At 39.2% G+C, this 17,091-nt stretch overlaps 1 protein-coding gene across 16 annotated transcripts in view; it reads right to left on the bottom strand.

Moving 5' to 3' along the window:
- The window catches only part of DLG1 (discs large MAGUK scaffold protein 1), a 1,320,486-nt gene that overhangs the window by 599,904 nt on the left and 703,491 nt on the right, over window positions 1-17,091 (bottom strand). For all 16 annotated transcript variants that reach the window (XM_085635286.1, XM_085635289.1, XM_085635299.1 and 13 more), the window contains one exon: window positions 13,176-13,229. In XM_085635286.1, coding sequence (XP_085491412.1) covers window positions 13,176-13,229 — 54 coding nt within the window. The remainder of the gene's footprint in view (window positions 1-13,175; window positions 13,230-17,091) is intronic.

Genomic DNA, 17,091 nt, shown 5'->3' with positions numbered 1-17,091 from the left:
TGACTCACAGAGTGGAATAAAACGGGTCAAAATATAGACGTGGGTCATACCTAATCTTATCTGTAAGACCACACGGGTCTTTTTTCTAAGAATTTTTCTTTTTCGGATTGGTTTTTGGGCTGCCTAATATACCTCTCTTGGTGTAAAAAAATTTTTCATACAACTCCTTACACATTTCCTTTTCACATTATTTTCATGAGAAAGTCATCGATGATGAGAAACTCGTGAGCACACTGGCGAGTACCAGCCAGCAGCTCCTCTGGTGTTGCGCACGTGAGATGCTTTCTCATTCTCCACACATTTTTTCTGGTTTATGCTTTTGTTGGAATGTTTTGCACATGTCGGGCTGTTTTAAATGTTAAATTTTGAAGCACTTGGGTTGGTATTGATAGTTCATGACATGAACTACTTCTGAGGGTATAATAATTGTTTATATTGCCCCTCTTCCAATCCCATGTATCTTGATATAGTGCTTGATATCTCCAGGTCTTATAGTGTGTATTATTGATTGAGTGGAGGGTGGCCTGGTTGATTTGCCCCTCTTAAACTCCTTTTTTGAGTAGTTATAGTTAGGACCCTGTTTCCATAGGAAAACCGCAACATTCTATTTGGAATAACTTTGGCGCCGGTCGACGAATCCTCGCGAAATTTTCAAAACTAATGGGGCGCTACGCTCCGCTCCTACCCTGAAAGTCTCGGCGGGATTCGTCAAGCGGGGGCTGAGATAAAAGGGGGGTCCCAAAACGCGTTTTTCCCATGCATTTTTCCATAGGACCTTTAGACACAGCTACAGCCCGAACGGCTGAACAGAGTTCCTTGAAATTTGGCAGAGAGGTAGTCTACAGGTCAAGGAAGTGCCTTTTGTAGGTTTGGTGTAAATCTGTTCAGTAGATTCTGAGAAAATAGCCTTTAAATCAATATATATATCTGAGCCAGCTTACGGTGCGCTTACCGTACGCGCACGCCGCCGTGCGCTAGCACGATTCTGATTGGCTGTTAGATCTTAGTAAACATTCGAATCGGTCGAAACCAGGAAGCGGCGGTCGCCATTTTCTCTCTCGCAGTCTGAGAGGGGGTTAAAAAACAAAGGCCAAAAACATGTAAAGGGGCTGTTTAGACAGCTCCTAAGCACCTAGCCATGTTGAGGGAGTCCTCAAAGATCCCCCAAGGCCAAAAACGGAATTTTAATTTTTTCGATAATTTCGCGGATTACGCTTACCATACGCGTACGTTAATAATTAATTCAAAAAAAAAAAATATCCATACTCTCCCCACCCCATGTGCAAATGATGCGCGAAGGGCACCATTTGTGCATGGCTTATCAATTTAGTCAAAAATTAAAATATTACCTTTCACAACGAAGCGCATCATATGTCCTCCATGTGCGTATATGGCCCATCTAGCGTAACGTGGGCACGCGGTGCGCGTAGCGCACCGCGTGCCCACCGTGCGTGCACGGCACTAACTGCGTAAAGTGGGCGCGCGGTGCGCGAAGCGCACCGCGTGCTCACTGTGCGCGCACGGAACGAACTGCGTTAAGTGGGCGCGCACGCCACGAATGGCGTAAAGTAACTTAGCATTTAAAAAAACGTACAAATTCACTGAAAAAACCATAGGTTTCACACACGTTATAGTTAGGAATTAGCATTTAAAAAACCTTGCAAATTCAGTGAAAAAACCATAGGAATCAATGAAATTCCCCCGTTATAATTAGTGCAGGCAACTATAACTCACGTGACCGCAATCTTCTGCTGATGCTAATACTGTATTTAGACACTTATTTGCCCATGTCTTCTTCTATTAAATTTTAGCTATACATATATTACAAATATTTTTTTTTCATAAAGACGCATGTCATCAGCAGAGGATTGCGGTCACGTGAGTTATAGTTGCCTGCACTAACTATAACGGGGAAATTTCATTGGTTTTTTACGAGTGAAATGTCCAGCTAACTATAACATGTGTGAAACCTATGGTTTTTTCACTGATATATATATATATATATATATATATATATATATATATGTTCCCAAAAGCCTCCGAGCTTTAAAGACGCACTCCGTGAGGAATTGTTCAACTTGCCGCCCTATGATTACGGTGCTTGAAGCACTGAAACGCGTCAGGGAAAAGGATTAATTGGGCCATTTTCGCGCCGCTTTCATCAATAAAGGTTGTGTTCAACTTACCTTTGTGGAGTGCTGCTTTAAAGCTCGGAGCTTTTTTGGAACATATATATATATATATATATATATATAAAGACCAAACGCTGTCTCCCACTTCCTGACGGCGAGGAAGAAAGCACACGGACACCAAATCGTGCTTCGTTGGATTTTAATAGACGTCAGCACCCACACAGCGCGCCATCACGCGTTTCGGCCACAAGGTGGCCTTGATCACATGATATATATATATATATATATCGATTAAACATTCTTTAAAAAAAAAAAAAAGGGGGCTCTCTCAATAGCTTTACCCTTAATCAGCCTATCACGAGAGACACGAGCGATTCTCCAATTTAGATGCCAAGAGAAACCAAATTTCAGTAAAGACACGGAGGCTAACGTTATGCATTTATCCTTTAAAGCCACTCCATCCAGCACTTGAAAGAACATATCATAAACCAAAAACAATCCACAACAGAACATTAGCAACATATCAGTAGTCCATGCACTGGATGATCTTCCTCTTTAAAATGTGAAACTTGTTTTCTCCTTTCTTGGATGATAGAGGACTTAAGAAACTGCTACTGCGTAACTCTCCACAAGAACTGAACTACTGAGTATTATCTGAAAAGAACAAAAATGTGTTACAGATCCAATTAAACAGGAATAAGGGAAAATCACTAATATATGCCTCTTTGTACATATCAATTATTCTTGCCTGTGGACCAACAAAATCGAGCAGCCGATCTAGACATTGTTTTGGGACCTCTCAAGCCCCTTCCTGGGGTTTCTTCCCATCTTGAAGAAAATAGTAATTAATTTAGGTTCTAGGTTCGTTGTGAGGCATACTTTATCATGAATAACTGGTCTAGAGCATTCTGCTTTGAGGACATTCCTAACCTCCTTCTCCAGTGGATTCCCGATCCACCTCTAGATAAAATTGTCTACATGCTTTAAGGGCCAACATTCCGCACTTCTAGGAACATTTCCTCTCCAAGAGGGTTCTTGACAGTACCCCTTAGAGGAAGAAGGGGTTAAATGCTCACTAAAGAGGTCATCCACACAATCATTCTCCTGTTGGAGGTCAAGTAAGTACTCATCGTAAAACTCTTCATCATCTTTCTGGAGTTCATCCTCAACAAACAATTTGAGTGTCCATCTTGTGTGTGCCGCTCAGGACATCCATCGCCAGTGTGCCGCATTGGACACCTTTCTTTTATGTGCCGCATAGGGCACCATACACTTTTAAGGTGCTAGGGCTTCCCACTCTTTTTACACCCTTTCTTAATACGTTTTGTCTTTCTTCTTTTCTTTCCTCCTTTTTCCCCCATTATCAGTCTCCTGAAATTGACCAGTATTCATTGGTCAGAACCTCTTACTTTTTTTTTTCTGCATGATGTTATCAATTGTCTTGCGGACACATGCTCCGCATCTTGTGCTGAATTAGCTTCTTAATAATCTCATCATTAATTTTACCCTCTGGGATCTCAGTAGATACTCTATCCTTTCTGGCCATAAAAACAACTAAGCTAAAAGAGGTAAACTCTGTCAAAAGAGCTATTGGGTTAATATAAATAGCCAAGGTATTATCTGTCTAAGTCAATATTAAATATATGAGTTATAACAAATTGAACCCTTTCACCTTGAATGTATTAATAATATCCACCAATCAAAACCAAAACAGGAGCACTTGTCAGCCACTCAGCTGTTTGCATAGATACTCTAACTTTTAACTGCCAGTGTGACGTGTTACATATCTCGCAAACAGCGGCCTATTTTAATTATAAGCCAATGGGACTAATCCCAAACCATAATGGTGCCACAATTTTGTGTTGGGTCAGCTCCTCTAATTTCCACCCGCAGGCGTCAAGATTTGGCGACGCGTCCAGCAGGTCTGGGAGCAATGAGGAAATACCTTGCATCTGCTGCCCGCTCTAGAAAGCGGCTGCGGTGCTAAAGGCGAGGGAGGCGCCCGAAATAATGCCTGCGCCGGAGATCTCAAGCGGGTGTCGGAGGCCGGCAATCAGCCAATGGGAAGCGAGCCAGCTCTCAAAGAAAGCTGCAAGATATGGGCCTAACGAAAACACAAGCAGAATAATTTTTTTTTTTAAGTATATTGAAACATTTCTACAAACTAGAAACCAAAAAATACCAAATAAAATTAAATGGTTATATAGCACTAACAAGTCGAGAGAATAATATAAAAGCAGTTATAACACCAGTAATGATACAAAGTTTATTAAAACAAAAGTGCTACTTAACTGAGCGAGAAGCAGCATTTAAAAGAGGAAGATCATTCTGTGAAGGGACTACTTATACGTTGCCAATACTCTATTCTAGATTCTTTTTGGTTTATGATGTAATGTGCTTTCAAGTGCTGTGGTGTAGTTTTCACTAATCAGTAGGACCTGCGCGTTTGTGTGTGACAAACTTAGGGATGGTGCCAGACAGATTCTGTACAACCCCACAGTGTATGTAGTCCCTTAGACCAGCTCGCTCACAGTGCCACCATAAACTCCCCTAACCTAGACAGGGAGAGACCAGTTCTAGCAACCACTGAACATAACAAACATGTAACCTCAGGAACCGTGGTGACAGACCTAGAACCTTTCGTTCATTATCTTGTGCTCTCTTTTGCTCAGAGAAGTAAACAAAGAATACACAAAGGGACATTTTCAAGGTTTATTGAACAGTAGTGATTCTTGTATATAAGATATGTGCTGTAATGATTAATAGACAGAAGCGGCCGAAAGTTATAATAAGTGTCAAGACAGTGAACAGAATAAAAAGTTCCACTACCTTTCCGAGGCAACGTATGTATGCAGGTTTCAGGTTACTTAATCAACTCTCAGAAACCGAAATTATGTCCTGGAATCTGCAGACAAACACCTCACTGGTTAAACAACAAATTAGATACCTGGGTATACAGATAACACATGATATCAATAGGTTAGCTCAAATAAATCTTGAATCAAAAATAAAAGATGCAAGAATATTACTAAGACCTTGGAATAGCCTTCCACTTTCTATCTTGGGCTGCTCCGAATTTGGTTAAAATGTCTATCCTGCCTAAAATCACTTTTATTTTTGATGCGATTCCTTTAATCATAAAACTCTAAAATCTTTACAGAGTGACATATCTAGCTTTATTTGGGTTAATAAAGGGGTGAAGATTTTTTGGAGGAAATTGCGGAATTCTAAGTTAGATGGGGGTATAGCAAGTTCTGATTGTCGTCTCGATTGCTGGGCCTTCCAATTAAAACATATACAATATCTCCTGTTTGATTCCTCTTGTTTTCCCCCTCACCTTCAGGTCCTGTCCAGAAACACTCCCTTGGGTGTAGATGGGCTTCTTTTTATGTTCAGCCACACCAAATTCTTCAAATAAGTTAAATTGAAGATATATATTGAGATCAGCCTGTGAGCTTTGGTACTTGGTCAGAAAAACTCTTAAGATCCCATACTACAGTGCTGGTGCCTCTATTTGGAACTCTCCTGTTACGCCTTTGTGTCTTAAGGATAGTTTGTCAACCCCATTATTGGAAGAAGGCATTAAGAAATGGGGCCAATTGTTGCAGAACAATAAATTATTACATTGGGACTACTAAAATAACATCTCAAACCAGAGACTATCTAGATTTAAATTCTATCAACTGTCTAGTTGGGCCGCAAAGATCGCAATCTTCAAAATCCTCCATCATGCCTGAGAAATCTGATGCAGGAAAATTACATTAACACAACTTGCTACTTATAACTCGTCAGTTAGGATAAACTGACAAGTACATGGATTTGGAGCCCTACCCCCATCAAATTACTTTTTTTTCTTACACAATGCGAATTACAACCACTATCAGTTTATACATTTGCACATAAATGAAAAGAAAACCAGCTTGTGATTTCAGCCAGAATCTGCGATAAATGACAGGCAATAGGAGGTCAGAAGTTGAGAATGAATTGCAGATAAAGTTCTATAAGGAGGGGTGAAAGAAGACATCTTCGTTTAATTTTTGATGTAGGGTGCAAGATAACAAGACAGTGTTTTTCATTTCTCTTGCAAGTGGTAAGATGGAACAACCATTATATATTATGGAACAAAGTAGTTATGCTGCACTGCATAGCTGATACATCGTTCGTTTATGTCCATTTCAAAGCAGAACATTCCTGTAACGAAACGACAGATGCAAGAACTTTACGTTAATGAGAAATAATTAAATATTTTCTGTTCCAGTGCATCTCTTGCTGTTCCGTGAATGAAATGTGATAATGCATACTATTGGCAAAACATCTGACATTGAGCTTGACACATGATGAAATTTTAATGTAGGCTTTAGTGACTTTTGTTCACCAAGAAAAACGCGGCAATGAAAAAGTTAATGTGCACTATCAGCACTCAATAGATAATTAAATGAAGGCTAATCCTTTAAAGCCCAGCTCTATTATTGTCTCAATCTATTTTATGATGAATATAATGCCCTAAACATTAACAGGCATTGTAAACATGCTGAAAATGCCACTCAGATTGTGGCAATTTTCATCAGAAAATAACAAATGTCGTTTTTCCAGGTCGCATACTTCTGAAATTATAAACACCAAATGCATTTATAAAGATATGGACTGAAACCAAAAAAAGAAAAAAGAAAAAAAATATGCTATTTCGATATTCCAAGTTTCCGAAGGTTAATACATCTACTGCGAGTCAGAAGCTAGCACTTTTACATGCTGAACTCTGTTTAGCAGTACGAGTGGCAAGGATATATCTCCACCGACCTTCATATTCAAAATAAATTCAAATAATCCGGGAACAACGGGGCTGGGGGCGGTGACAGAGCATCAAAGGTTGGGTTAAGATAAGTCAGAAAAGGGTGCGTTAGAGGAAGTGGCTGGTGAAGCTGTATAAAATAAATATGTAGGTGAATGAAAAGGTAAGCTTAGCTTTCTAAAAAATTCTATATTTTTAAGTTGATCTGTTTTTTATTTTATTTCTAAATTATTGATTTTCACCTAGAATCACTTTGTAAACAACACTATGAAAGAACAAATCACTAAAGCGCTACGATTCCCCAATATGAAACATATGAAAATTTGAAATAACCCATGATTACCTATATACACAACAAATACTAAGTAACTATGACAATATGAATGTTCAAAGGGACAAACCTATGTGGGCTGCTGCTTCTTTACCAGAAATCTCACTTTAAGAGAGGACAGTTTGGAAAAAAAGATATGTGTGTCATTTGGCCTCGGTTATTGGAAACTACAGCAGCTAAAAGTGCTTGTCGTCAACAATAAGAATGTACATTTAACTAGCTAGACCAAACACATACATGGTCATTTGTACTAAGTTCATGGAGTAGAGGTTAATCCTTTTCACTGTCTAATACTTTCACAGAAGACAGAATTAACAATACTTCCACATAACCATGTGGCCTAGTGGCAAAAACTACAAATTAAAAACAAGTCCATACACTTTTTCCAAAGTCCTCTTTCTTGGATTATCAGCCGCCTAAGATGACTGCCAATTTGTGTTCCTCTATTTGAACTTGTACTGGTCTTATTGTCATTGTATAGAGGGATGCTTCATATAGAATTATTTACATTATTTAACAGAAATATGAACGGTTCTTTAATCCTATATGCTGGAATATTATTTTTTTGCCAGTCCTTTCGAGCTGAACAGGTTAGGTCTAGCAGCCCTATACAGCATTTATATTTTTTCTTCTCTCTTATCAAGACTCTCAGGGTAGTCAGTGGCTTTGCAATACATGTCTGTGGTGTCGGGGGGGGGGGGAATGGATCGCCTCATCACCCCATGGCAACTTAAAGAGTGCACATTCAAGGTTATTTTGGGCAGGGGAGTGCTCTCTACATGCCCTTTCAGGAACATTCAGCTCCTAGTGTGCCTCTCCTACATCAAATAAATATATGTCTGGCTGATCCATGAGTTCCAATAATTTCCTATAGGTAATTACTGAGGTAAGCATCACCTAACACTCCCTTATTCGCTTTTAAGTACCTGCAACTATGGCCATGATTTAAATTTACTGCTGTTGTAGCACTCTGAATTACTTCATGTAAAGGGCGGCCCAATTACATATAAACATATTTGTTTCCAACTTGTGGCAACCAGGGCCCCAGCCCAGTATGAATAGTTGGCAAGGAAATAGCTAGAGGACTCCTTCAGCCTTTCAGCTTTCAGGAGTAGCAGCAATTTGGGTTTTAACTTGCAAATGTTTCCGGTCTTATTCTTGTTAATTACATGAGAATTTTGTGAGGAAGATTTCAACAATCTACTCCATACAGCTGAACTTAGAGTTGTGTCTAGTTTATGTAAAAGCACATGCCTTTTTTGGTTTACCCATAGTTTTCTCACCTATTCTTCCAGAAATTAGAAGCATGTAGAAAGAGTAAAAATTGGATAATGGTCACCAGGTACAATAATGTGAGAATTGTTTGTTTTGGATTTAACACGTTCTTAGATATTTTTGAAACAACTATTTTGGTACCGCAAACCTTTGGTAGGATATCTATTCTAAGGGGAAAAAACACTTTCATGCTAGGCATTTTGGCTTTTTTTCAGTAAAAAGTATCTTGGTGTGTTTTTTAATTTCTCTAATCTCAAATTCTGTGCAGATCTGTCCTAGATAACTCAGATAAAAAAATTGAAGCTTTGCCCATGAATTGTCTTAATGTTATACAAGAAGAACAGAAAACAAATGTTTAAGCCAAGAGGTAGGTATAGTGGGAGATGCTCACTAAATCACTTGGCATTTTGGCACAGGCTCTTAGGCATCTGCTTTTTCCACAAATGCAACGCTTAACTGACCAACAATGTACTCTTTAGTTCTTCCTTTCCAATGTGTATGGACGAGGAGAGTACACAACCACTTCAACCACATGACCATCCTTCAACACCTCAGAAATCCGCATCACCACTCATCTACCTGGACTATCAAAATGTTGATTTCCTCACATGCTTTATGTAAACTGCACGTCACACTGCCACAACCTTGCATACTTTAGTTCAAAATAAATAAAATAAACACTACAGCTTGTCTTGCCAAATAAGCATTTTAACACAAATATCAACAAAATAGTGTCCACAAGTCTTTTCCAGGTTTCAATGTACCTCATACTCACCTTTATCAGGTAAAATGAGTCAACACAACACTCAATTATCGAGTAAGAAAAGTACTTATCAAACTCAAAATACAGCTACTGTTGATCATCAAAATTAAAGTGACATCCCAGGGTGTGGAAAAAAGCTTCACGTATGTTTCCCCACAAAAGCACATATGCAGAATTGCCAATGTATTCTCCATTAGGAGACCGATAGTGTGCCAGTGAAGCATCCTTGTCAGATGAAAGGTTGTTGCCTACCCCATACTTGAAGTGAACTACTAAAGAACCCATCAATTCTCCATTTCACTGTAAAACTCATCGCACATGTGCCCCCCAAAAATGTATGTATCAAACTCACCTATAGAAGAAGCCAGTAAGACACAGGTGACAACATCAAAGTTGGAAGAGAGAGACCGATGAGGAAAGAAGAGAAGGTAAGGAAGAGTAGAAAATGAGGGCTGTGTTGATGGAGAAGGTGAGAGATGGAAAGGGCAGGATAATCACCAAGGGAGAAAAGTGTAAGGTAGATGGAAAGAATGAGATGAAAAAAAAGTGGAAAAAATAGAGAAACAAAGGATGAGTAAAAAGGAAGAGGTACCAACTCAAGATACAAATGAAGATGAGGAAAAATGAATAAGAGAAGTAGAGTATGTGAAGAGAAGTAGAGGATAAGAAAAAGATGGTAGGAGAGAAGAAAATATATCAAGTCCTACAGTTATGTCACTGGAAGTGGGTGAAAAACAACATGAAGGAAAGTAAAGTTTTGAAGAGGAAAAGTAGAAATCACAGGGATAAAGAAAAAGAAAAGATGCACACAGAGAGGGCTGAAGATAGCAGAAAAAGCCAACAAATGTATTATGCCTAAATGCCTCACAGTAATCTGACCAATGGGGCAGTTCTGCCAAACCACCACAACCATGGTGGAAAACCTAGTCAACTGTGGGAATTTTAATCTTGTGGAACATGTGTAACCACACATCCCATTATACACCTTAAAACGTTAAGCTGAATGCGTTCCAGTCTTGTCAAAAGTTCAGGGTGGAGTAAGATTTTGTATGAACTAGGTAAATATTTGTGTTTACTATATAACTGAAGCTCAGTCGTGCCAAAATGAAGTTTGTCCTCAAAAGTATGCTTCAGCCCCGGATCAAGCTTTAAACATGAACTTTAACATATCCCCTTCCCTTTCAATCAACCACCCAATCCCCACATTACTGCACCAATTGTCTAGGCTTCATCTATACTCATTTTCCATTTATTGTTAATGTGGAAACTTCATTACAGACTCCCTGGCACAATGATTAGCTTTCTCTGTAAAATTACATTTTAGCTAAACTGCAGCTAAACTCCACCATCCAAGCCTTTTTTCTATGCCAAATTGATGAAATCTATATTTTGCTCATCAGACCCCCAAAACCTAAAGTGGCTTCTCTGAAAGCTGTTCTACGCATAGTAATCCATCTGATTAATAGTTCACACCAAATTAAAGACTTGTGTCTAAAGGCTCTTGGCCATTAAAAAAAAAAAACCTAGACAACATTACGGATAAACTACCCTCAGGTAGTCCCATCACTATAGGTAGTATGGTCTTTCTCCTGAGGCTGGAGATGCAGAAAGCACCAAAGAAAAGTGAAAGGAATCTAGTCCTCATCTATGTACTGAGACTCTGGAATACACTCACCTACCTTCTTAGATTCTGCCCCTCTTTGAGACAACTGGGTAAGAAAGGCAAACATTGTTCGTGCCAACAGCAAATAACTAATGCAGCACTCATCATCCAACTCACGTTCTCACGTACTGACTCCACAATTCAACCAACTGCCAAAATATGCCATCACCGCTCCTGAAGCATTGCACATATCCTAATCCCACACTCATGGTGCACCGCAAGATACATATTACCCTATTCAATATGGAACATTCAACTGCCTCCCAATGCTTTTGTCTACTTCCCTACTTCTTTTTTTTAAGGTTATCACTTCAAGACCTCGCAATACAATAACATAGGCTCTAAAGACGTGCTTTAGTCCAGAATGACTGGCAGGAGTTCTTTTCAGATGGTGATTAAATGATTTACAATAGGCGGTCTCATAGTTGCATTACTGTACGATATCTTTTGTGAAAAAGAACAACTTTTGAAACATCAGTGACAGTACAAAACAAGCCAGGAAACAACCTCTGTTCTGGCAGCTCAGTAATCATGAGCCTTACTGATGTACTTGTGAGGTTTACTGCAAACAGAAGCTTTTAAGATATCTCATCACCGAGTTCAAGCTTGAGGGAAGGGGACTTCATTTAGGTTCATAACTAAATGTCCCATAAACCAGGCAGGCCAACAGTTGGGGTTTTTAGCCACTTTAACTTTTAATAACAGCCCCAGCCTTTTAGTGGTAGTCTAAAAGAAATAAGTTAAATAATTGTGACATGTTTTAGGAACATGACTGGCCACCATTTGCACCGCCTTCTTGTGATAAAGCAAGTAAATACTAGAGCAATATTAAAGAGTTACGTGCAGTGACTGTGAGATGAGTGTCTTCTTTGGGTGCTATGAATCTACTTGAGGCAGTAGAGAGTAGATATGGTTCCATTTAGGACCCCAGCACTATCTAGCAGAGATTTCTGGAATCTTTCATTCTGTTTCCATGAAATAACCTTTTCCAGGACAAGCAGAATAAACTGCCACATTTCTCCCAACAGTCGATGGGAAAGTGGCTTAGGTGTTATTTGCATGCTTCTGTAAAGTGAAGGTAAAAATAGAATGGGTACATAAGTAAAAGCCTAAGAATGGGGAGTGTAGAATATCTGAAATACTAATACCTTGGAAATCGCACCTGAACTAGGAAAAGTAGTGCAGGTGCAATATGACGTGTTCCAGTGGACTGGATGAAGATTTGAATCCAAGAGGCAAACCTGTAACATTGTACTCAGCATCACTGTTAGGAACTCCGGAAAAAAGCAATCCAATACTATATACCATGACTTTGAAGATTGTATTATATAAAACGCAACATTGTAAAAAAACATATCTTTATAGCTAAGTGCAGTCATCAGTTGCTCTTTGTGGACAAGTCTACATTTTAAAATGTGCCTAAAAGAGAAATAATAAAAACACAGAAATAATACTCTGGCTGAAGCTCTTGATGGCTACTGTGGTTTCCATGTAAGATCAAGAACATTGTAAGCAGCAGACACAAGAGAAACATTGTTTGAATCATTGACTTGTGGCTCTAGTTAGATCGAGCCAAATTACTGTATGAGGCAGAGGGGAAACCTGGTGCCAGTTACAGCAATGTGGTGGACTGGGAGACTGCGTGACACTGAACCGATATCCTGTGTGTACCCAGTTCTTCTGCTTAGAACAAGATAGGGAGAGAGGCTAGACATTTGGAGGTTGGGAATTATTTTGATAAGATCAACATGAAGCTTCTGTGGACCAACCCCAATTCCATTGTGCAGTATAATTAGTATTCTAGTGGAATAAGAAGAAAGACCCGTTACTGGAGTTAGCAGTTAGTGATTTACTTTGAGAGGAAGCAGCGCCTAACACCACAATTTTTTAGACTTTATAATCAAAGGTGTGTAATTGTACACTTTACTCAACCTGTGATTCGACTAAATACAGATGAGACGAAGACCATATCTGGTGCTACATAAGATTATAGTGCTACCAAGCATGAACATCCTTCTAGTTGCAAAAAGGGGGTCTTCATACTTTCCCTGATAAGTGCAACATGTATGCGATCTTCCGAAACAAAAAACTTGGCGCAACAGATAATAGTGTACATATTTAGCATTGTGAAATTTTACAGAGGTGAAACAATACCGGCGTGGGGATTTCACCAATGAATATAATTTTGAAACTTTAGAAACAATATGCAAAACTTCACTTACGTATGTTGGAGGATCCAAATGATCTGTGTTTACCACCAGTGGAGGAGGATTTGCCTTAAAAGAAAAAAGAAAATGGTAAAACTGCTTGTAATCACACAGACCTGCAATGGGAAAATACTTCATGGTGAAGAAATGGCACTCACAATTCAGCCTGAAGTGTCTTATCTGATTTACAAAAGAAGGTTCGAAATTAAGCAAGTTGTGCTTTGTGCTGAACATCAGGCAGATTTATTTTAATTTTTTATCCCGCATCCATCACGGTAATCAAAGAAACACATTTGGGTGCTTTATGCTATACTATATGCATTTTCCAACACATCCTGTCCGTAACTGCCTTAACAATCCGTTCAATAACATGATCACATTCATCATTTATGTGTTGTTTATTAGAATTTTAAAGAGGGAACAATTTATTACGTTCTATGAATGAGTTCTAGACTACTTAAATAACAATGTGTCTGCTTTTACGCATATGTGATGACTGCTTAGTGGCAATTTTAAGCTAGCAGGTTAATTTAATAACTATTGCGTCTTCTGCATTTCCTTTGACGTATTACTACAACCACTGCCAATACGTAAACCATAACCTAATAATGCCTAGTGTACTATGAAGTTAATGGAGAAAGGTGACCCTGGCGTGTAGGAAATACATCCAGTCCACATCTGCCTTGAATGGGACCGATTAGCTTATGTGCGGACATATAAAAAGTAACTAATAGCAAATTCAATTGGTCCACCTTTATTGGATGAGCACCTATTTATTTGCTTTACCAATCTTGTTTGCTTTTATTTTGCTGGTCTAATATGGTCATTGGCCATGGTGGAGCGATCAAGTAAAACACCAAAATGGGTTCTGGGGCATTACAAAGAATGCATGCACTTGGCAGCCCTTCTGGGATGGTTTTTATCAATTCCAATTCGGCCACCATGTGCAGGTATACAGTGCAATGCACATATTTGCCAGTGTCTCTGAAGTACTTTTATGTACCCATCTGTGAAATGCCATGAGAGAATACCAACCATGAAAGGCAACCCTGAGAGCCTACGCTTAAAGATAGCAGATGAACTGCACTAGCTAATGGTTGAAAGGGGCTGCCCAAAACAAAACAAAAAACTAGCCTTTCGGACAGAATATGCTTTCTGTGAATATGTGTATGTGCCAATGCTGTGTGCTGGACAATAGCTCTTGTGAGACAGCAAAAGCTGTATGTGACACCTAATGGGATAATCGTCTCATTCGCCTGAGTTCTCAACAAGCAGATTCCTCTCCAATAGCATTACAGAAGGTACCAAGTTTGCCAGATGCAACAATTTCACTCACAAGATGTTCCCTCTGAAGAAAGACAGGAGCATGCTGATGAGCACTTTGCAAATCTAAGTGGTGTTCATTTTGCAGACAAATGGAATGATTTAACTTTGCAGTTTCTCCAATGAGACAATTCTTAACAAATCTAAATGTACACATTACATTATTTTAAAAATGCCAATCAGACCTCTTAAATGCTTTTCTCTGATCCCTGGTTGTGAGATAGCTGAACATGCACATTAATGATAATGAATTGGTCAAGAGTTGGATAGGAACACTAGTTGCCCAACATAAAGGTCTAATATAAAGTGCGCTGTATACATCACATTTATTTACACCAACCACATTGACTTGCCTAAGAATCAAATATTTTGGTGCATAGTTTTAACGTAACCCATAATGATAATTTGACAGACACTTTTGATACTTAGATACACATTTCAAGTCCAGCTTGTAGCTAACCCTAACTTGTCAAGTTGACTGACCAAAGAAATGCAATCCAAGAGTGATAAGACTTACAAAAGGAGCCTCCAACAGGCTGATTGTGAATCGAGTTCAGGACTATTCAGCCCCCCTCCTTCTGATGCTGCACTATAAAGTACAGTGACACCCAGTTATGTGGGGCCTCTAGAGCAGGGAGTGCATGAGCAGCATACAGTCCACCCTCTTGACAAATCAAAAATGACAAGCTGTTGCCTGGTAATATGTCTGACAATAAATAAATGCCTCAAAATAAAGAGGTTAATGTTTTTCTCTATTTTGTATTCCTTATTTATTAATTTTGTTCTTTATTTCTCCATCCTTCATTCTGTTCCTCTCCATTTCTTTATTCTATTATTCTTTCACACCCTATCTTTCTCAGTTTCCTTTACGTCTCTTTACTTCTATCTTCCTCCCCTTTCCAAGCTTGTTTCCAATTTTTCCTTTCTCTTTTGTTCTTTCTCTTTCCTCATTTACTTTTCTCACTTACTTTCATTTGCTTCTTCCTTTTTTGTCTGTGCTCCTTTCCTTACATTTTCTTTTGTCCCTTGCTCTTTTGATCCTCTTTCTCAGTCTCAATCTTTTTACTATCCTTTATTATTTCCTGTCCTGATCTTAGCTCATGTTCCATTCCTACCTTTCCTGGTCTTCATTCCCTAACCCCCTCTCCCTTCCTACCTCTATTTTCTTCTCCCTTTTGTTTCTTCTCTTCCCACCTTGTACCTTTGCACCTTCTTTCTTCTTTTGTATCTTCATTTCGTTTCGTCATGTTGCCTTCTTGCTTCCTTCATTACTGCTTTTCTGCCTGCCTTTCCATTTTTCTATTTTTGTTCTTTTCCTCTTTCCACTTATTGCTTGGTGCTCTCTCCATCCTTTACACCTCCTTTCTGACTTTCTATACATTCTTAATTGCTCCCTCCACTTTCTTTCTCCTTTCTTCCTTCAGCCGTTCCTTCCTCACTCCCTCCCTCTCGTCTCCTTTTGTATTTCACACTGCTTATTTTTGTCCTCTTTTTGTTCTCCTCTCAGTTTTTTTCTCGTTTTCCTCTTCTTTCGACTTACTTTCTCTTTCCTTTTCCTTCCTTGCACTCAGTCGCCTCCTTCTTGAGAATTACTAAACTTCTTAAATTAATCTCTTAATTCATTACTTTGTGTTTCATTATTGACTCATAGGGACTCCCGGGGTCACAGGGATGGCTATAGAGATGTTCAATTGTCTATTGTGCTCGCTGGACTATCGCGTTATTTTGCTCTCCGCTACCCTGATTGTTACTTTGAGGCTTTATTTACTCTACCACCCTGTTTACATATTTCTCTTATTGCAATCAGAAATAAGAACTGTAACTCGGGTCCAATTGTGTAAGTGGGCTCTATCACCTGAGATTGTACTTTTATTTGACAGACAAAGGCTTGTAGTGGTATTTAGTGGCGATGACACTAAAGAAACTGCGCTCTGGGAGTGTGATTTCTTCTAATTTAAATCAAAAAAGGAAAAAATTTGAATGCAGAAGCAGAGGTTCGCAGCAGCAGCTATGCTACAGTTCTCTTTAGTCTATGAGATTTTTTTTAAACTGATAAGGTTATGTCAAAAGAAGCTGAGGAAGCCGTTAGCTCCTACTATCCGGCACTTTCATCTTTGACAATATCTTTCTCGACACTGACCCAATCAAGCATTTGCAAGCTATTTTGTTCCTCCTCAGTGGCAAATGAGACCCCTCATCTGGCCAAAATGGAGACAAGGAAGAAGGAGGAGATCAAATCTTCTGGGAAGATGATGGATTTAAGCGAACTTGTGGGATTGGTCAATAAGTCCTTGGAGGATATGTCAGTAACTGTATCCCTAATTTCATCATTTGGGAATCAAATGCTTGATCAGGGCAAAGGAGAGTGCTCTAACACGTTCCTCCCAGTAAGTCACAAGGGAGGTCTACCCGTAGATCTGGAAGCTCTATTAAGAGTGAACACCGTTATTAATGACTATTAGGAGGTAGTACTGGTGGAGGACTTCACACTGCCTGATGCTGATCCTGACTTTGAACCGGGGGAAGTGATAGTGCCCTCTGCAAGTTGCTCCCCCATTATCACCTATGGTGACAAGGGACAATTGAACACAAGTCTATTTGTCCTTCT

This window comes from Triturus cristatus, chromosome 11 (genome assembly GCF_964204655.1).
Source record: "Triturus cristatus chromosome 11, aTriCri1.1, whole genome shotgun sequence".
Taxonomy (NCBI): Eukaryota; Metazoa; Chordata; class Amphibia; order Caudata; family Salamandridae; genus Triturus; species Triturus cristatus.
This window is presented reverse-complemented; position numbering and strand designations above follow the sequence as displayed.